Source organism: Prunus mume, linkage group LG1, assembly GCF_029339155.1.
Source record: "Prunus mume cultivar Tortuosa linkage group LG1, ASM2933915v1, whole genome shotgun sequence".
NCBI lineage: Eukaryota > Viridiplantae > Streptophyta > Magnoliopsida > Rosales > Rosaceae > Prunus > Prunus mume.
In genome coordinates this window covers 14,311,948-14,331,154 of record NC_142698.1, presented here as the reverse complement: position 1 = coordinate 14,331,154, position 19,207 = coordinate 14,311,948, and the positions used below count along the sequence as shown (strand labels likewise).

Sequence of the window (19,207 nt, the reverse complement as noted above, 5' to 3'; positions counted from 1 at the left end):
AATGGCACCGAATAGTGCATATGGCTCACCGTAACAGACTCGTAACTTTTCATTGGTTCTTTTCGTGAATTATCAAGGGCAATATCGTCATTTGAGTAATCCTCTTTAAGCTTTGGCCATGATATAAACCGGTCTCTCAGAAAATTAGAACATGCGTAGATCCGCCATTAGATAGCTTTGAGACAGAGAACAAAAAAAAACATCCACTTTACAAAATCAGAAAATAATAGAGCATCCCTTTGTTATTTGCCTAGGATTTCGGACCACCCTTTTTCTCTGGGAACCCATTGGGGAACGCATTCGACCTACAATCCCAACCGACGGTCTCTGTTTCTCTTTGTCTCTCATTTTCTTTTGTGATTTTTATTTTCCCGGAAAGTTAAATCCTACCCAACATTTGATTTCGTTTGGTTTCGAGGAAAACTGAATCAAATCTGATTATATACAGCGTACATTTTTAGTTTTAAACAACGTTTGTGCCGGCCGGCCATGTCGTCCGGTGGCCTGAACAGCTCAACCAACAGTAGCCCACGACAACCGCTCGCGCTGCCCACGAAGACCAGAAGACGGGTCGCCGACGGCCTCATGGACGCCGAGCGACTCCCTATGAGTAGTGTCGTCAACCCAGACAACAAAAACAACGTTGTCTACGACGGCGGCGCTGGCGGCGACGATGAGGAAAACGACATTACCCCCAACGGTATCATTTTTGGCCCCTTCCACCACCTCAATGACCACAACCATTATTCGCCCCACCCCCTGACGAAGTATCTCCTGCTTCGGAGGCGGGCCTTCTTCTGCGTCCCCGACACGTGGCTTCCTCTGATTGAGGATGGGTTTTTATGGACGGTCACGATGCTGCAGATGCTGAGATCGGGGCGGAACATGGGCCGTAAGATATTCGGGGCTCTGTTGTTGATGGCGGTTATCTCCGTGTTCATCAAGTTCTCTCTTTTGAGCCACCATGTGGAGGTGGTCGGCGAAGCGAAGAGAACAGAGGGTCGGCTTTTGATTTTAAAGTCGTACAAGGACGACTGGGCCGCCGCTCAGCAAGCCGTAACTGAGAACCGGGCCTCTAATTCCATGCCCCAACGTGTTTTGGAGAGGGAGAGGTTGTCTGAAAGTGAACCCTCCCCCATGTTCAAACGCCTCCTCGAGCGGTTGCCGGTAAGTCAATCAATCAATTCTCCCATTTTAGAAGTTTTTAATTTTATTAAAATCTTGGGTATTTTTCATTTTTTCCGCTACTTGTTTGGCTGCCGAGAAAGTTCAGGAAAGGAAAGAGAAAATGTCTTAATCTTTTTGTTATTAACGTTCACGTTAAAGAATTGACTTTTGGCTCTAATGGGAATAGTTGAATGTATTTGTTTCAATTTTGACTCAATTAGTTTCCATATTGTGCTAATTGGCTGTTTATGCTTCATACCTTTCTCGTTCCACATTTGTCCCTTTCTCGTTTCACATTTGTCCTTTTCTCGTTTCATACTTGCCTTCTATGGATTAAATATGTATGGTGGTTAAATTGAAAATTTAATGGCTTTTTTAGTTTATACGGTAATTTTATTTGATGGGTTGAGTTTGCTTCCTAAGGATTTAATGCTGTGATTAATTGGTATTGATCATACATTTATTTGCTTTTTTCAGACCCCAGAAATTTGGAGGAAACCCAACAGCGACAATTTTGATAAATGCATAGCTCGACCCAAGAATCGGATAAGTATGTCTCTTTGTTCCATACCTAAATTTGTCAAGCTCTTTATCATGCATGACAGCATTGATCAATTTTTGACTGGTTTTTCAAAAATGAATTTCATTTCCCACAGGAACAGGATCGAAAACAAATGGTTATCTGCTGGTTCATGCCAATGGAGGGTTGAATCAAATGAGAACAGGGGTAATAATCTTCCTACAAATCTTTGCCACGCATTCTGGATTTTACCTCATTTCCCATTTTTGCACACGTTTTTGAAGCTGACAATGGAAACCCAATTGATGTTGCAGATATGTGATATGGTAGCCGTTGCAAAGATAATGAATGCTACCCTGGTTCTGCCTTTGCTGGACCACCAGTCTTTTTGGACAGATCCAAGGTAGATTTCTTAGCCAATGAGGTTGTTGGATATGAGTGACTAATTAATTTTATTTTACTGATCAAATTCTGTCTTATATTTGCAGTGATTTTAAAGATATCTTTGACTGGAGACACTTCATGAAAGTACTAAAAGATGATATTGATATAGTGGAGTATTTGCCAACCCGCTATGCTGCTCTGAAGCCTCTTCAGAAAGCTCCCGTATCCTGGTCGAAGGTGCAATATTGTTATATATTCTCGAGGGACTTTTGAATTAGTTGTTATATTATTGGAATTGTATCTTAAAGATGCTTCATATGCAGGCTAGTTATTACAGAAGCGAGATGATCCCGTTGTTGAAAAAGCATAAAGTTCTGAAGTTTACCCACACCGATTCCCGGCTTGCTAACAATGGACTTGCATCCTCGATCCAAAGGCTGAGGTGCCGTGCCAATTACGAGGCTCTCCAGTATGCAAAAGAGATTGAGGATCTTGGCAGAGTTTTGGTTGATAGACTAAGGAAGAATAGCAATCCATTTATTGCTCTTCATTTAAGGTATATATTTGTTCTATGGATTGATTCTTTGGGCATTATCTTGTTCTGAAGTGGTTTAACTAAGTAAAGAAACCTTTCTTGATTGCAGATATGAGAAGGACATGCTTGCTTTCACTGGCTGCAGCCACAACCTCACTGCAGAGGAATCTGAGGAACTTCGGGTTATGAGGTACAATGTTAAACACTGGAAGGAGAAAGAGATAGATAGTGAAGAACGAAGGAAACAAGGTGGATGCCCATTTTCACCAAGAGAGGCAGCCCTGTTCCTCAAAGCCATGGGATACCCTTCAACAACTACAATCTACATTGTTGCTGGCGAGATATATGGAGGAAATAGCATGGCTGCTTTTCACTCCGAGTATCCTAATGTCTTTTCTCATTCCACTCTTGCAACAGAACAAGAGTTAGAGCCTTTTAAGCCATATCAAAATCGCCTTGCAGCCTTGGATTATATTGTAGCACTAGAGAGTGATGTCTTTGTTTACACATATGATGGAAATATGGCTAAGGCAGTGCAAGGACATAGGAAATTTGAAGGATTTAGTAAGAGTATCAACCCTGACAGGTTCGCTCTCATACCAGGCATTTAGTATTTTCCTCTCCAAAGTCCCAGATTTTAAAATGAATTGCTAGTTTTCTGACATGTTATGATTTTCATTTCAGACAAAATTTTGTTGAACTGGTCGATCAGTTGGATAACGGTGCTATACTGTGGGAAAAGTTTTCTTCGGAGGTTAAAAGTCTGCATTCTGACAGGCTTGGAGCACCATATGTTAGACAAGTGGGAGAGTCACCAAGGTTGGAGGAGAATTTTTACGCAAATCCGTTTCCTGGTTGCATCTGTAACAAGTCAGAGGGGCAAATTGCTAGGCAGAAGTTAAATGAGAGACGGAGCATAAGTGTTTCATCTCAAAGATAGTATTGGGGAGAGAATATGTGGCTCCTGCTGTTGTGAAATACACAATACCACTGCTCAAATGGCAGCTGATAACGGGGCTTTGGAATGAAGTGCTTTTTCACTCGGTTTCAGAAACTCTACTTGCTGACAGGGTCGAGAAGTTTTTAATGTTTCCCTTGTGAATTGCAATGCAAGTTTCGGTTATGTTGTACCTACTACAAGTGAGGAGGGACTTCGCAGGTGATTCAAGAAGGCATTGAAGAAAAGCAGAGAAGGCCGAGCTCGCGTATAGTTTTAGGAGAAAATCAGATTGTTTCATCAGCACAGAGACCTTGCCGTTGTCGAAATGGTGTTATAGTAATTCATTGATTCAATTATTCTTTCGTTGATTTGGTCTCAACATTGTGAAACGAAAAAAGAGCTTCACGATGAACTTGAATGTAATTCTTTATACGGCTTATAATAGAAAAGAACCTTTTTTTATCAGGAACCATTTTGCAATTAGTTAAGTATCAATTATCTATGGTTTCTGTTAGCATTGCAAGTAATAGTGATGTGAATTCAAATGCTAGTGTACATTGGATACAATCTTTCTTCTCACATTCCTAACAGACAAAATTCTCAACCCTCAACAGGTCATACAACGAATACTATTTCTGAACAACATTGCTATATTTGAAGGCTAGGCCCTAAACTACCACAGTGAAGGTACATAAACCTGCTCCTTCAGATTTTGAGTTGCACTTTCTGTAGGAAACCCTCTAACAGCACCGATCGTCCACTGCGATATAATTCCTGCTGCAACTGCAAAACGAAGCTGCCTTTCCAAAACATCCTGATTTTCATACATCTCAGGGTATGTGGTCAGCTTTCTCATAATAGCAGCTACAACTGCATCCCCAGAGCCAGTCCTATCACAAGTGAATGGGGTTATGAGCACATCTTCTGTTCCAATCACAACACCATGAAATGAAGGGGAATAGTAATGAATCCGAAGCGTTCCATCAGTCACGAACAAAAATTTAAGTCCGTCATGCCATAAAGGAGATATTTCTTCAGGCGTGTAATGGTAATAATCTCTCCTCTTCTTGGTCTGTTCAAACTCCTCAGCATAGTATTGGGGCCTGTAATTCCTCTTCCTCACATAATAGTCTTCATCTAGAAGAAATTCCAATTCCTGCCTCGAAACCTCGATTATGTCTGCTTCATTCCAGGCTCTCTCCATATATTTCCTGGTTTCGTCACGCGATTTCCATAGAGGCAATGGCAAATTCACATCGAAAAACACAAGCCCCCCAAACTTTTTTGAATAAGACATTGCTCTCAAAAGGGTCGATTGCATTGAGGGAGATGTCAAAACTTCTGAGCTGAAGTGGAATATTCTGGCCTGCACTAAGACATCAAAACCTATTACAAAAATGATCTTATCCCTGTTTATGGAACAACATCAAACTCCATAAGCAACAACAATCTGAAAAAACAATGTGCTCAAACAAACGATTGCTGCATTCTCAATCAACTGAAAAACCCAAAACCAATGAACCATTTCAAAGACTAAGACAACTAAGCCAAGTTACTTGTTTTGTGAAAACATATAAACAAAACACAATGTATTCACTAATATTTCATACCTCTTTGAGCACAGCTAGGTTAAGTTCTGAGCTGAGCAAAGAGTCTTCAGCTGACTCTTTCAGAGTCTCAGCCCATATTTTCTCATCATCAAACTTAATCTTCATATAAGTACAAGCTGTCTTCGCATTCCTATCGAACTTCACCGCACGCGTCTGAACCTTCTCCTTGTTCATCATCAACACCAACTCATCCCCAAAATCATCGTCCCCAACTTTGCCCATGAACGCGGCCCTGCCGCCGAGCCGTACGTGCGAAATTGCCACGTTGGACGGCGACCCGCCTGGGGCCCTCACGAACTCCGGCGGGTCCCACTGGAGCATCTTCCACTGCGAGTAGATGTCCGGGTGCATTGGGTTGTCGGAGACCCGAACCGTGGGAACAAACTCTTTCTGCGCGGCGCCGAAGCAGCAGACCAGAGGAGGGTCGTCGTACGGAAAATCGATGCCGTCGTCGTAATCTTCGAGCTCAGAGTCTGGGTTTTCGGTTTGGATTGTGGGTTTGGCAGTTTCTACTGTGCCATTTTCGACCTGGGCCTTTTTCAAACGCTTGGTCTTTTTCAGTGGAGATGTTGCCGAAGAAGATGAAGAAGAAGTGGGACCCTTTTTCCTACCTCGGCGAGTGGGTTCGCTGGACTCGATGCTTCCGTTGTCCTCGCCATTAATGGAAGCTCTGGGTGGGTTTAGCTTGTGTGATTTGGGTGGTTTAAGCAGATAGCGGGGCTTCAAAGTTTGGTGCTTTAGAGGTTCTGAAGGTTTAACAATTAAGTTTCTGGAGCTTGGGCGAGAGAAGTGAAGTTGGTGAAGAGGTAGATATGGTGGAAGTAGCTGAAACGAAGCCATGGTTGAGTGGAGTGTTAGGGTTTATCCATGCTCGTCACCAAACCTCCCTCTCAGTCCCTCTGTAAAAATTTTATCGGGTCGTCATATATTGGACTCAAAAGTCGGGTCGGATCAACACAAAGTGAGGAAATGTTCAAAGCGGTACACGTGGACCATCCTGAACCGTCCGATCAAAAGTTACAAATTCTGACCTGGCTCTGGTTGGGGCTTAAATCGCGATACCTTTCCTTTGTCTCGTTGAAATCAAGGCGGAGGCTTTCAACCGAGAAACGACTTGTTTTCTTCTGTAACTTGTAAACGCTGGTAAGAGTTCAATTCAATTATGTAAAGTTCATGCCTTTCAATTTTGATCAGTTTCCCACTTTGAATTTATATCCATGGTTCGATTTTATCTGTCTGTTTCAATATTGACTGTTGACATAAATCATAAAATACCATCTATCGTTTCTGGCAAAATCCTTCATACCCTGTTCAGGATATTTTAAAATTGACCCTTTTGGACTCGTTGGCTGAATTTTATGCATGCATGAAATTTCATAAAACTTTTTGACTGATAGTTAGGAACTGAGATGTTGAAGCCTCTCTCTGTTATGCAGATAATGGGGTTGTGGACTTTGCTCCAAGGCTTTTTGCTACTTGCAAATGCATTTGCAGTACTGAATGAGGATCGGTTTCTTGGTCCGAGGGGGTGGACCTTGCTACAAATACAAGGAGGAAAAACCACGCTTAAGGGACAGATCATAGGGTTTATACATGCATGCCAATACTTCAGATTACCTCTTATAGTTTTGAACATCATAACCATTGCAGTGAAGCTAATCTCTGGGTGAAGCTCTGTGTGATTTATGCCTCTTTGTAATTTATGAATTTTGGGCTAGTTAACATGGTTTTGATCCATGGCCTTCGTTGTTGTTGTAGACTATGTATGGTTTACTTATTTGAATTGAGTTTCAAAGTTTTCCCCTTTTCACTTCTCCTCTGTTTTGCTTGTTGTTCACAAGAAACACAAGAGAATCGGGATGCAGATAGCTTCTTGGGTTGATGGCAGTGTGTTGGTTGAAGTTTGTCATGCTAAAATTAAGCTGTTGGTTACTTTCTTCATCTTTGTTTCTACAAATAAAAGGTCTTGGGTTTGCCCAAGTAGTGAAGGGAGGATGAAGTTCGATTTCCTCCATTGTAACGAAAAAAGGATGGGCATATAAAATTAGTCTACATTTTAAGAGGGGGTGTGAGTACTGAATGTGGATCGGTTTGTAGAGAGGTCCATGAAGCTTTTGTAAGATGATCTGGTGCGGTGTTCATGGCCTCAGCATTATGAGTATGCCGAATGACTTAGTGCCTTATATGCAACTCAATTTGCTAAAGCAGATGTATTGTAAAATGGAAAAACTCTAAATAGTCACTTATATATTTGGCAGAAAATTACATGGCTTTATTTATTTCATACTGAATGTGAACAAAACAGAGCAGCATACAAGAATCTGAGAAACTACTACTCAATTGGGATAATAACCTCATTGGTCCTGAATAGAGGCAAAGTCCAAGGAGGGTTATATCTTGCCATCAAAAACTCCCTCTGCTTCAGCTTCTCCACCTTCTCTATAGCCACACCCCTCACCACCCCATATTTCCTCTCACCGTCTTCCCTAATAACTGTTGGCAAGTCCTTATTTAGTCAGGATTTTGGTTATTTATCGTTGGCTATTCTTTATTTAGCCAGGATTTGGATTTTGGTTACTTACCGTTGGCTATTCCTTATTTAGCCAGCATTTTGGTTACTTACCGTTTATACAGTCTTACTTATCAGTTTATATTGTCCTATTGTAATTGACATTTATTTCCTATTTTATATATTTTATGGTTAACACATCTTTATAAATACCTTCATATTAGAGAAGTTAGGAGCCTCCTCTTCCTTCCATGCTCATCAGCAACCTCCCTCGGTAAAATTTTATCGGGTCGTCATATATTGGACTCAAACATACACGTGGAGTATTCTCGAGTCTCGACCGTCAGATCAAAAGTTACCAAAGGATTCTGACCCGGCTCGGTTTAGTGCTTAAACCCTTGTTTAGCGATACCTTTCCTTTGTCTCTAAAGTAAACAAGGCGGAGGCTTTCAACCGAGAAACGACTGGTTTTCTTCTGTAACTTGTAATCGCTGGTAAGAGCTCCTATCTACTTCTTTTTTCGGTTTATTTTCTTCTTCTAGAATCGATTCAATTATGTAAAGTTCATGTCTTTCAGTTTTGATCAGTTTCTGACTTTGAATGTATATCCTTCATACCCTGTTCAGGATCTGCACAGTTTCGGTTTGTGTTGGCTTAATTTTATATATGCATGAAATTTATGAAATTTTTTGACTGATAATTCTCATAAGAATAGTGTCTTTCTTGTTTAGGAACTAAGATGTTCCCTCTTCTCTCTTTTTTCACGGGGTTTGCGACTTTGATCCAAGGCTTTTTGCTACTTGCAAATGCATTTGCAGTACTGAATGAGGATCGCTTTCTTGATCCGAGGGGGTGGACCTTGCTACAAATTCAAGGAGGGAGAACCACGCTTAAGGGAAAGATCATAAGGCTTATACATTTATGCCAATTCTTGAGATTACCTCTCATAATTTTAAACATCATAGTTATTGTATTTAAGCTAATCTTTGGGTGAAGCTCTGTGTGAATTATGCCTCTTTGTAATTTATATTTGTTATGAATTTTGGGCAAGTTAACATAGTTTTGATCCATGGCTCTACATACAGTTACTTGGTTGAATTTCAGTTTCAAAGTTTTCCCCTTTTCTCCTCTCATCTGGTTTGTTTGTTTGCAAGAAACACACAATAGCTTATTGAGTCGATGCTAGTGTCGGTTGAAGTTTGTCATGCTAAAATTAAGCTATTGGTGAGTCCAGCTTTAGGGTTTATCCATCTTTTTCGTGTTTTGCCGCAGCAAGGATTTAATGGCTTTACTTAAGAGACTGCCTTCAAGCTATATACGTGCGGTAGATGAACTGTGAGAGAAAGTTTCTTCATCTTTCTTTGTAAATTCTACATAGAAAAGGTCTTAGGTTAGCCAAGTAGTGAAGGGCGGATAAAGTTCGATTCCCTCCAATGTAATGAAGAAATGATGGGAGATCGGTTGTTTGAGAGGTACATATAGCTTTTGTAAGATTATCTTGTGCGGTGTTCATGGTCTCAGCAGACGTAATGTAAAATGGAAAAACTCTAAATAGCAGAAAATTACATGTTTTCATTTATTTAATACTGAATATGAAAAAAAACAGAGCAGCATACAAGAATCTTAGAAACTACTCAATTGGGATCATAACCTCATTGGTCCTGAATGGAGGCAAAGTCCAAGGAGGGTTATATCTAGCCAGCAAAAACTCCCCTATAATCTTATACCCATCTCTCTCTAAGCTCTGCTTCAGCTTCTCCACCTTCTCTTCCACCACCTCATCTGTAGCCACACCCCGAAAAGTCACCACCCCGTATTTCCTCTCACCCTCTTCCCTAATCACCACCCTCTCATCCACAGGCCTAGGGCCTCCTCTGCCTTCTCATACTTGGAAGGCAACAGAAACTCCATTGTCACCATCTTCTTCTCATCTTCAGCACCACCAGTCTTTGTCACAACTGGAGCCGTCATGGCAATTTTTTCAGCTGAGCTTTTGGTTATTACTGGAGCTGTCATGGCGATTTTTTCAGGCTTGGTGTTCTGTGGGTTTCCAAAGGCGCCTATGTAATTGGCCAGCACAGTAAAGCCGCCGTCTTTGTCGCCCTTCATCTGCGATGGATGGTAGGTTAATTGGGCTGTCACTGAAGGTGGATATTGCCGGATTTCATAGTCGATTGTTGATTGAAGCACTTTGTATTTTGGGGTTTCCACTCTTATCTTTCCAAAAACCATGCCCATGTTGGAAGAACTAAAGTTTGCTTCTCTCAGTCTCAGGGTTTTTGAGACGGATATGGTTCTTCAAAGGTGCCTATAAAAGTGGGGATTGTTCTGGCTTTGTATATATCTCTATCTTTGCTTGGGAAGGGGGTTCTTCTTTTTTACTTTTCCATTATTTTGATGTGTTTGCTTGGGGAGAAGGTTGGAAATGCGCAGCTGCTCTCTTGAACGAGTGGCCCATTTTGGTGATGAACATGTGGATACAATTTGTCCACCATTTCTTCTTCCCCACACCCCACAATTTGTCCACCATCTAACAGGGTCTTTCTAATATAGTTTCTCATGTGGCAATTTTCGACACGACTCAATACATGAAAAGATAGTAGAAGAAAAACAATATCTATTAGGTTATTGCTATAAAATATTTATAAAACGTATTGAACTGAAAAAGTTATTGATTGCAATAAATTTGTAATTTAATTGGTTGAGAGCATGACATTTAATCATGTATTCTCTTGAATTTCATTCTCACTCCACCAATGCATTATCACATGTATAACAAGAAAAATATTATGGCCTTCTTTGGTGGGCTAGCCTAGACTGACTATAATGGATTTTGAAGCATTAGATTGGGCTGGCTTGGATTTTAAGTACCCATTCAATGTTGCACCCAAAAAAAAAAAAAAAGACTCTAATTGAGTTCAATATATATTATTTATTTATTTATTGTTTTTTTTTAACAATAATCACATGCAAATTCCTAACTTTTTGCCTCAAATTGAAGAAAAACCCCAACTTTTTGCAAGAATTAAAACAGAAACTCAAACTCACATCAAGATCTAACAATGATTAGTTTCCAATCTCAGGTAAAGAAAAAAACAGAAAATCTAAACCAAAAAAAAAAAAAAAACACACATCATTTGACATCTAACCCAAAAAAATCAAGACAACATCAACAATCATCAAAATATCAAAATAATTAACAATAGAATAAAAAACAAAGATTCGGGAAATCTGAAGCTTGTTTGTGTAAGGAGAGAGAGAATAGAAAGAGAGGAGAAAGGAGAGAGAGACTAAAAAGAAAGCAGCACAAATAGTTGGCAATATGTGTTCGTTAGTTACGGAACCTAATTTAACTATTTTCTAATTATTTTTGCCCCACAAAACCAGGTTCTTATGATGTTTCTGATTTTACAAGTGTTTGTCTGGATTTTTTTTAATCCTTTTTTCATGCCCGAGGTTCGTGAGTCTGGTGGCTTGTCATGTATGTTCTAATTATGAAGTCACAATGTTGAGTGCTGAACTGCAAGCAGTCGATGAAATGTCTCCACTCTTTTGCGTGCATTGGAGGATGATCAAACTTTGATGGCCTCAAACAAATCTTAAGGTGAATGTCTCTCACTCCCACTCTCTTACACCTTGTTTTGTGTATGTTTTTTTTTTTTTTTTTTTTGGGGCTAAGTTGCTGCATTTTCTGTTTCAGTGTCAGGATTACTGCTGTTTTGCCCCACATCTTACCCAAGCTGCTCCACCTTCCACTTACGTATGTATTTCATTCTCAAAATTACTGTGTATTGAATGACTTCAAAAACAGTAAATTATATTGGGTTGATGAAGCTCCAAACAAGATATCGACCTTCGTTGTCTTGCTCAGTGATTCAGATTCAGCTACTGTGGCGGTATGTGCTACGAGTATTTCATGTTCTGTTATTGACTCCAAGTATGTAACATTGTCTGCTATCTTCGAATCAACAGGTTTCTTGGGAAGCTTAGTTCAGAATAATATTTAAATAGTATAGCCGGACGGCTATCCTCTTCGAATATATGCTAATATTTAAATAGTTTAGCCGTGCGGCTATACACTTTGAATATATCCGAAATATTTAAATCGTACATCGGCTATACCCTGTGAATATATTCTAACCTTAAAATCGTATAGTAATACTCAATATATCTAACATTTAAATCGGCTATACTCTTTGAATATATTTGAATATCTAAATAGTATAGCCACTCCAATATCCTTGTTGAATATAATCTAATATTTATATAGTATAGCCGTGCGGCCATACTATCGAATATATTCTTTTAAATCGTATAGCCGTATGGCTATACGATATCCGAAAATTTAAATCGTATAGCCGTGCGGCTATTCCTTTATTTAAATAGTATAGCCGTGTGGCTATACTGGTTGAATATATCAGAATATTTATTTAGTATCGCCGCGCGGCTATTGCCCTTCGAATATATTCTATTGTTTAAATAGTATAGCCGTCCGGCTATACGCTTATATTCTAGTATTTAAATTGTATAGCCGACCGGCGATACGAATTGAATATATCAGAAAATTTTAAACCATGGAGCCGTCCGGCTATACGATTCCGATATATTCTAGTATTTAAATACGGCTATACCCTACTATACGAATATTTTAGGATACATGATCCAGGATTGAGTTATCCCACTTACCAAACAGGTGGTTAGGGTTAACTCCAATCACAACCTCCTTATAAATATTTTCCGAAACCCTTTCGCACTGTCGCTGCTTTGTACAACCCGCAATACCTGCGCCGCCGCCCTTTGCCATCTCACTAACCCTATTGCGCTCTTGTTCATCTTCTTATATCTATCTTATTCGATGGGGTAAGCGCGTAAAGCCAAGCTGGAGTAAATTTTGTTCATCTTTTTAATAATTTCCCAGATCTGTTTTCGAAATTTTCATATTGATTATTCTTCTGGTTTTTATTTAGTATTGGCGAGGTTTTTTTTAAAACGAGCATCGGTGATGATATTCTTTAATCGTTATCCTTGCACTATGATTGCCTGTGAAGAAAACCATGGGGAAGTTATATTCTGAGATGCTTTTTTTCGATTTGTTTTCTAGTTTTTACGGATTTTTTTTAGTGGATCAATGATGTTTATCAATACTGCGTTATCTATCTGCAATTTCCCATAAGGAATTGAAGATAATCTGAAGTTACTGAGATCTGATTTTTTTTTTTTAAATGTTGTTTTTTCCTTTTTTTTTTTTTGGGTTTACAGCATCATTCAGTCATTTACATCTTCATTTCCAGATGGTGGATTTGTGACCCAAAAGTCTTTGCATTAGCATAACAGTAAGATTGAATTGGATTTCGAATTTGTCAGTCCAATCCAATTTATATTGAATCGGTTGTCAAATTGGCTAATCTATGTTGGTTCGAACCACGAACGCTAATAGCAAAACGAAACTGAATCGACAGATAAAAACTATGAGCGTAGCTCGAACCGGAACGAACGAAATTGGGTCTGCCTTGAACACCCAACAATAAAAACAATTGAAAGTTGGGTCAATTGGCCCAATAGCTACATGGGGCGGTTCTCTTCAAAGTCTACATTTTTTTTATCATCTAATATTTGCAATTTTCTCTATATCCTTTTACCATTGTAAATGAAAAATGGGAGATACTCCTTGTGTCAAAATCAAGTTTCACATAGCTGAGTCTGATGCCTCAAAGCGTGACACCTTATTGATGAGGCATACACTTAGAGCATCTTTCTTTTCTATAACCTACTGCCCTCTTTGTACAATCATCTGATGAAGTATCATCTAACCGCCTTTCCACTTACCATTGGTTCTAAACAAACCCCACCAAACAATAGAAGCTAAATTTTAAAAAAGGGAAGGAGTTAAGTTCTAAACTCATTTTTTTAATGATCTAATCTTCTTGGAAAACAAAAGAAGTATGATAAAAATGAGTACTCTCCAGTGCAGAGTCTTTTGCTAGGCAGGAGGCCCCTTTTGAAGGGTTTGAATCTCCAGTGAGCAACCAGCAGCCCGGGCAAGCTCAAAGGCTGATCCTGCTTGGGCTTCAGCTCGAAGGCGCTAACATCAGCGAGCAAAAAAAAATTCAAAAAAAATTCAAAAAAATAAAAATCAAAAATCAAAAAATTATGGATGTTTTCCCAATAAATACATAACAATTTTATTCACTTTCCCTATAAATACATAACAAGTTTATATTTTGTTGCATATTTTTTCTTTTTTCTTGCCCTTATCCTAGCCTTTTGGGGTGGAACAAAAAAATGCAAGGTTGCTACTATTCACATGAATAGTAGTAGCAATTGCCTTGCCTTATCCTTAGCTTTAGCCTTTTGGGGTGGACATGCTCTTATAATCTAGGTTAGGTCGATCACCATTACGTGTAAGTTTGTGTTTGGGATATATAATGATTGTAACTCACTATATCCAAAATCCTAAACGCTAATGGTAGAGTACTTTATACAGTCTTCTATGAGAATTTGATTTATCACCAATTAGGGGTGGGCACGGTCCGAATTGGATCGGTTTTACCTTAAAATTACGTGTGAACCAATTATAATATAACGATTTGGTTCAGTTCGTTTGGATAAAAGTTATAAAGGAAAATGAACCAAACCAAACCAAATTTAGACAGTTTGGTTTGACTGGTTTGGGCCTAAGCCCAATTCTATTTCTTTTTACATTTTTTCAACATTGTGAGCCCAATTATAACCAACAAATTCACAACTTGCTTCATACAAAATTCATTTTCTAGAGTACGAAACCATCTTAAAGCTCAAAATGTCATAAAACTTTATATTTCACTAACTAATAAGCTCAATTCAAATATTCAAATATAGTTATTAACTAATTAGAGTATTACACATGTAATAAAAAATGTAAATAAATAAATATACACATAAACGGTCCGGTTTGGTTTAGATCGATTTATAAAAGCTCAAAATCAAACCAAACCAAATCATATATGGTCTGGTTCGGTTTTTAAACCATTTGACTTTTTCTTGGTCAAAACCAAACCAGTAATTATGGTTTCGTTCAGCCGGATTGATGCCCACCCCTATCACCAACTAGCCTCTTTATACGCTCTTCCACGCGTGTGAGAGATTTTTTTTTAATCACATGCTCCATGCACAATTTAGAAAGTTTCGTTTCTATGTTAAACGCTCGATGCCACTAATTTAACAATTATTTATTTTATTTTTTGAAAGCATAGTAAAATGCGACATTCAACTGATAGAGTGCCGATTCTTGTGCTGGGGACGCTAGGTTGGTTTTCAATGCCAGATCGAAACATTAAAAACTGTATCTGTCTTTGTTCCCAAATTTAAAAAAGGAGCCAAAATTCCGGGCACCCAGCTGTTTTTAAAATTTGAATTTTCAAATAAAGGAAGACAAAATCCTCCACCAACCCCACCCTCAAATCTGAACCGTCCATTCTCAATCCCCTTAAACAAATACCCCAACTCATTCCACCCATTCAAACAAAACTTCCCGCTTCTCCATTCAAATCCAACCGTTGCCTCTCGAAAGCCTACCTTTCTATAAAAGATCGCCTCCGTCCCCACCCCCCTACCCCATTCATTTCTTTCTCGTATCTCTCTCTCTCTCTCTCTCTCTCTCTCTCTCTCTCTCTCTGCGATTTTCTCACAGAGAGACCAAAACCCTAAATCTGCTTTTCGATTTTCGTCGTCTTTTCGATTCAAAATGCGTGAAATCCTTCACATTCAGGGAGGCCAGTGCGGCAACCAGATCGGTGCCAAGTTCTGGGAGGTAGTCTGCGCCGAGCACGGCATCGACGGCACCGGAAGGTATGAGGGAGACTCAGAGCTTCAGCTCGAGAGGATAAATGTTTATTATAATGAAGCCAGTTGTGGGAGGTATGTGCCCAGGGCTGTTCTCATGGACCTTGAGCCAGGGACCATGGACAGCGTCAGATCTGGACCTTACGGTCAGATCTTCAGGCCTGACAACTTCGTTTTTGGCCAGTCTGGTGCCGGGAACAACTGGGCTAAGGGCCACTACACAGAGGGGGCTGAATTGATCGATTCTGTGCTCGATGTGGTTCGCAAGGAAGCCGAGAATTGTGATTGCCTACAAGGTATTTGATGAAATTCCTGAATGGCTTGCTCTAATTTATTTTCTTTTGTTTTATTGGTACATGGTGTTTAGGTTGGGTTTGTTTCGAATTGTAGGGTTTCAGGTGTGCCATTCCCTAGGAGGAGGAACTGGGTCTGGAATGGGTACTCTGTTGATTTCAAAGATCAGAGAAGAATACCCAGATAGGATGATGCTCACTTTCTCTGTGTTTCCCTCACCCAAGGTCTCAGACACTGTTGTTGAGCCCTACAATGCAACCTTGTCAGTGCATCAGCTTGTTGAAAACGCAGACGAGTGTATGGTTCTAGATAATGAAGCTCTTTATGACATTTGCTTCCGTACGCTCAAGCTCAGCACCCCAAGCTGTAAGTTTCTCTGTTAATTGTTCTCTGATATTTGGGTTTGCTTAATTGTGGAATTTGGGGTACTGATTTTTGTGTTTGTACAGTTGGAGATCTGAACCATTTGATTTCTGCAACTATGTCTGGTGTCACATGCTGTTTGAGATTCCCTGGTCAGCTCAACTCTGACCTCCGAAAGCTTGCTGTCAATCTCATCCCCTTCCCTCGTCTCCACTTTTTCATGGTGGGTTTTGCTCCTTTGACATCACGTGGCTCACAGCAGTACAGAGCCCTCACTGTGCCTGAGCTCACCCAGCAGATGTGGGATGCCAAGAACATGATGTGCGCAGCTGACCCTCGCCATGGCAGATATCTAACTGCCTCAGCCATGTTCAGGGGCAAGATGAGCACCAAGGAGGTTGATGAGCAGATGATCAATGTTCAGAACAAGAACTCCTCTTACTTTGTGGAATGGATTCCACACAATGTCAAGTCCACTGTCTGTGACATCCCCCCCACTGGCTTGAAAATGGCGTCCACTTTCATTGGAAACTCGACCTCAATTCAGGAGATGTTCCGCCGTGTGAGCGAGCAGTTCACTGCTATGTTCAGGAGGAAGGCTTTTTTGCATTGGTACACTGGTGAAGGCATGGATGAGATGGAGTTCACAGAAGCTGAGAGCAACATGAATGATTTGGTTTCAGAGTATCAACAGTACCAGGATGCCACAGCTGAGGAGGATGAATATTATGAGGATGAAGAGGAGGAGGAAGGTCAGGAGGTGTAATGTGATGTTGACTAATGTGAATTGCCGCAACTTCCGGTTGCCGGAGTATGGCAAAGTGATCAGTTGTTCGTGGTAGCTGTAGGTCTTAATATTGTTAAAAACAAACTTGTTATCCCAATTTCGTTTCTCTGTTGTTATGTACTTTGGGTAAACTGAGATTTTCTATATGGTGATATTAATCCTTTTTAAGCACTAGCATGCGTTGCCATTCTGAACAAATGGCAGGTGTATCGTCTTCACTGCCATTTTCTAAACAGATTAAGCGCTTTTATCCTTGGCTCTCAGCCCAAGTTTCAACGGGTAATCTTCATTATCCGGTGGATTCATCTTTCTGTGAATTGCTGTCATGTTTTTCCGTTGAATCCAAAATTTTGCAAGTTTGTGTTTATTCTTTGTAATGACGTGTAAAATATGTAAGCCTATATATGCCATCACAAGTATTTTTCAGAAAGGCAACATCTCTCAGCCCAAGTTTCAATGGGTTGGCAGTGATGAGTATGAAGTTATGGTTCTAAGCCTATAAAGCGGAGATTATGTATGCCATTCTAAGCAAATTACATATTTAAATCTTCGGCTCTCAAGTGCTAGCCTGAGTTTGAATGGGCTGCAAGTTGAGACTAATTTACTTGCAGTTAGAGGCCCCCATGCTTTACCAAAAATGACTGCGAAGTCATGCTGGAAATTGAAAGGGCCTTGCTATCTTCGACATAAGAGAAGGTAGAAAACTGGATTTCTGACGAGCTTGCAAGGAATTTAAGCGGCTACCAGCATTATTGGTGAATAATTTTAAACAAGGGTGGGGAAAACCATGCTATGTTTCAATTTCCCAGTTCAAAGTGGAATCCCAGGTTACTACATTTTGACAATTGACTGCCAGGTTACTACAACTACAAGTAAAGACACAACCAGAAAATACATAAAAGAAAAACAAGATTGATTTACAATACAACAAGCAACAGCCTTCGACACTCAAACATCTACTGCTTTCCATCTTCGATGGCTTTATCATCTACACCTACTTTCACTTTATCATACTCAAATTCTTTAGGCTGCTCGGCATAACCCTCTGGCACCACCGGACGCCGATTACCGAAGACGGTCCACAAATACAATGCAAGGAGTGATGCCAATGCTCCACACGCAACACCAAAAACCATTGCACCAAAAACCCTTTTTACACAATCCTTTTTGGTTTCAACTCTCACCGGTTTCGAATTCTTAGCAAAGACCTTGGGATCTAGTGGCTGTGAATGCATCCAGTGCGGCACATGCCTTTGCTCAAAGCTCCAAGAAGTTATCAAACATGTCTGAGACGAATTCCTGTTCATTGCACTTAAGCCCACAAACACTTTCTCATGCTCCCACAGTTTTGACAAGTCAATTGGGTACCATAGCAGAGGATCAGCTGGCCTTGGATGACCAAATTGACTCAGCCTAACTTCTAATCTATTCGAACCAGCTTCATAATCGATCCAAGCATCCGTTTTATTCCCACTAGTTAGATTCAAATTCTTACTTGAAGAAGTGCTTACTTTAGCTGATACAGAACTACCCACATCAATTCCAACATGAACCTTGTCATCCCTTAATGCATTAAATTTAACTGCAACAACTTTAAATTTACCTTTCCCATATCCTAGAGAAAGCCCAAAAGAGCTATTAGCAAACATGCTAAGATTGAAACCACTTGGAACCATAACAAAGGCCAAACCATCCCCATTGCCAGTGGACACAGAAAATGAGAAGTTTGTGGAGAAAGATACTGATTTCTGAGGTTTACCTTCACTGAGCTTGATGGGTTTCTTGTACATGGCTCTCCCAGCACTTGATCTCACTGAACTAGTGAGTTGAACTGCATACCCACCATTAACAACCTCTGCAGCACCGTAAAGAGCAATATTGGACTCAAATTTTGGACCTTTACCAAATTCAGTGAATGAAAACGAGGAGTTTGAGTCTGCAGCTGAGGGTTGCAGGAAGAAAATTAGCAAAACAAAGGCAGCTAAGTGTTTGGAAAAGGGTAATGAGGCCATGGCTGAAATGGGATTGAGCTGAATCTGGGAATGGTTTAACTAGTGGGTTTCTAGTGTTTGGGGAAGAGACCCATTTGCATCTAAAGGTGAATTGTTTCTAGGGTTTGAAAGTGGAAAGCAGAGGAAGAGAGTAAAGAATAAGGAGGGGGTTGGCTTGGAGGTTGTGAAAATTAAATACGCTTACTCGTTTCTGCAAGTTCTCTCAGACACTTTCTCTGAGTGGTTGCTGACTGGGGGAATATAATAAAGAACTTTTTGCATTTGT

At 40.0% G+C, this 19,207-nt stretch overlaps 6 protein-coding genes, 2 non-coding genes and 1 pseudogene across 9 annotated transcripts; 6 read left to right on the top strand and 3 right to left on the bottom strand.

Moving 5' to 3' along the window:
• The first annotated feature begins 150 nt into the window (after positions 1-150).
• On the top strand, positions 151-4,015 carry LOC103338369 (O-fucosyltransferase family protein). Its single transcript, XM_008241569.3, has 8 exons — positions 151-1,167; positions 1,645-1,717; positions 1,824-1,894; positions 2,002-2,090; positions 2,176-2,308; positions 2,395-2,627; positions 2,716-3,192; positions 3,291-4,015. Exons 1-8 carry the CDS (start codon positions 490-492, stop codon positions 3,544-3,546), a joined length of 2,010 nt encoding a protein of 669 aa, XP_008239791.2. The 5' UTR covers positions 151-489; the 3' UTR covers positions 3,547-4,015.
• Positions 4,016-4,063: 48 nt separating this feature from the next.
• On the bottom strand, positions 4,064-6,076 carry FLN1 (fructokinase-like 1). Its single transcript, XM_089046627.1, has 2 exons — positions 5,157-6,076; positions 4,064-4,912 (listed from the first exon to the last, which is right to left on the bottom strand). The coding sequence occupies exons 1-2, from the start codon at positions 5,994-5,996 to the stop codon at positions 4,220-4,222; spliced, it is 1,533 nt and encodes a 510-aa protein (XP_088902753.1). The 5' UTR covers positions 5,997-6,076; the 3' UTR covers positions 4,064-4,219.
• Positions 6,077-6,157: 81 nt separating this feature from the next.
• On the top strand, positions 6,158-6,966 carry LOC103338396 (uncharacterized; annotated as a pseudogene). Its single transcript, XR_016124357.1, has 2 exons — positions 6,158-6,299; positions 6,593-6,966. The product of XR_016124357.1 is annotated as an uncharacterized LOC103338396 (transcript).
• Positions 6,967-8,018: 1,052 nt separating this feature from the next.
• Positions 8,019-8,743, top strand: LOC103338385 (protein transport protein yos1-like). Its single transcript, XM_008241584.3, has 2 exons — positions 8,019-8,159; positions 8,397-8,743. The coding sequence occupies exon 2, from the start codon at positions 8,405-8,407 to the stop codon at positions 8,657-8,659; it is 255 nt and encodes an 84-aa protein (XP_008239806.2). The 5' UTR covers positions 8,019-8,159; positions 8,397-8,404; the 3' UTR covers positions 8,660-8,743.
• Positions 8,744-9,217: 474 nt separating this feature from the next.
• SOUL-1 (SOUL heme-binding family protein) lies at positions 9,218-10,052 on the bottom strand. The gene is given in 2 exon segments (XM_016792822.2): positions 9,218-9,534; positions 9,537-10,052. Coding segments are annotated over 2 exon segments (606 nt in total). The 5' UTR covers positions 9,904-10,052; the 3' UTR covers positions 9,218-9,295.
• A 2,603-nt stretch (positions 10,053-12,655) lies between these two features.
• Positions 12,656-12,746, top strand: LOC148921076 (small nucleolar RNA snoR26). The gene has a single exon (XR_016123460.1). It is a non-coding gene; the product is annotated as a small nucleolar RNA snoR26 (small nucleolar RNA).
• Positions 12,747-12,784: 38 nt separating this feature from the next.
• LOC148921075 (small nucleolar RNA snoR27) lies at positions 12,785-12,874 on the top strand. The gene has a single exon (XR_016123459.1). It is a non-coding gene; the product is annotated as a small nucleolar RNA snoR27 (small nucleolar RNA).
• A 2,289-nt stretch (positions 12,875-15,163) lies between these two features.
• Positions 15,164-17,101, top strand: LOC103338416 (tubulin beta-1 chain-like). Its single transcript, XM_008241619.3, has 3 exons — positions 15,164-15,782; positions 15,877-16,146; positions 16,230-17,101. Exons 1-3 carry the CDS (start codon positions 15,389-15,391, stop codon positions 16,907-16,909), a joined length of 1,344 nt encoding a protein of 447 aa, XP_008239841.1. The 5' UTR covers positions 15,164-15,388; the 3' UTR covers positions 16,910-17,101.
• Positions 17,102-17,706: 605 nt separating this feature from the next.
• LOC103338426 (L-type lectin-domain containing receptor kinase VIII.2-like) lies at positions 17,707-19,152 on the bottom strand. Its single transcript, XM_008241630.2, has one exon. It carries the CDS (start codon positions 18,940-18,942, stop codon positions 17,887-17,889), a length of 1,056 nt encoding a protein of 351 aa, XP_008239852.2. The 5' UTR covers positions 18,943-19,152; the 3' UTR covers positions 17,707-17,886.
• Between the last annotated feature and the right edge of the window lie 55 nt (positions 19,153-19,207).

Excerpts from the sequence above, each read along its gene's own strand:
- LOC103338369 (XM_008241569.3), top strand. The coding sequence starts at position 490 with ATGTCGTCCGGTGGCCTGAACAGCTCAACCAACAGTAGCCCACGACAA. Across the intron at positions 1,895-2,001 it reads TGAATCAAATGAGAACAGGG|ATATGTGATATGGTAGCCGT; the intron begins GTAATAATCTTC and ends TTGATGTTGCAG. Across the intron at positions 2,091-2,175 it reads TCTTTTTGGACAGATCCAAG|TGATTTTAAAGATATCTTTG; the intron begins GTAGATTTCTTA and ends TTATATTTGCAG.
- FLN1 (XM_089046627.1), bottom strand. The coding sequence starts at position 5,996 with ATGGCTTCGTTTCAGCTACTTCCACCATATCTACCTCTTCACCAACTT. Across the intron at positions 4,913-5,156 it reads ACCTAGCTGTGCTCAAAGAG|GCCAGAATATTCCACTTCAG; the intron begins GTATGAAATATT and ends GTCTTAGTGCAG.
- LOC103338385 (XM_008241584.3), top strand. The coding sequence starts at position 8,405 with ATGTTCCCTCTTCTCTCTTTTTTCACGGGGTTTGCGACTTTGATCCAA.
- LOC103338416 (XM_008241619.3), top strand. The coding sequence starts at position 15,389 with ATGCGTGAAATCCTTCACATTCAGGGAGGCCAGTGCGGCAACCAGATC. Across the intron at positions 15,783-15,876 it reads GAATTGTGATTGCCTACAAG|GGTTTCAGGTGTGCCATTCC; the intron begins GTATTTGATGAA and ends TTCGAATTGTAG. Across the intron at positions 16,147-16,229 it reads CAAGCTCAGCACCCCAAGCT|TTGGAGATCTGAACCATTTG; the intron begins GTAAGTTTCTCT and ends GTGTTTGTACAG.
- LOC103338426 (XM_008241630.2), bottom strand. The coding sequence starts at position 18,942 with ATGGCCTCATTACCCTTTTCCAAACACTTAGCTGCCTTTGTTTTGCTA.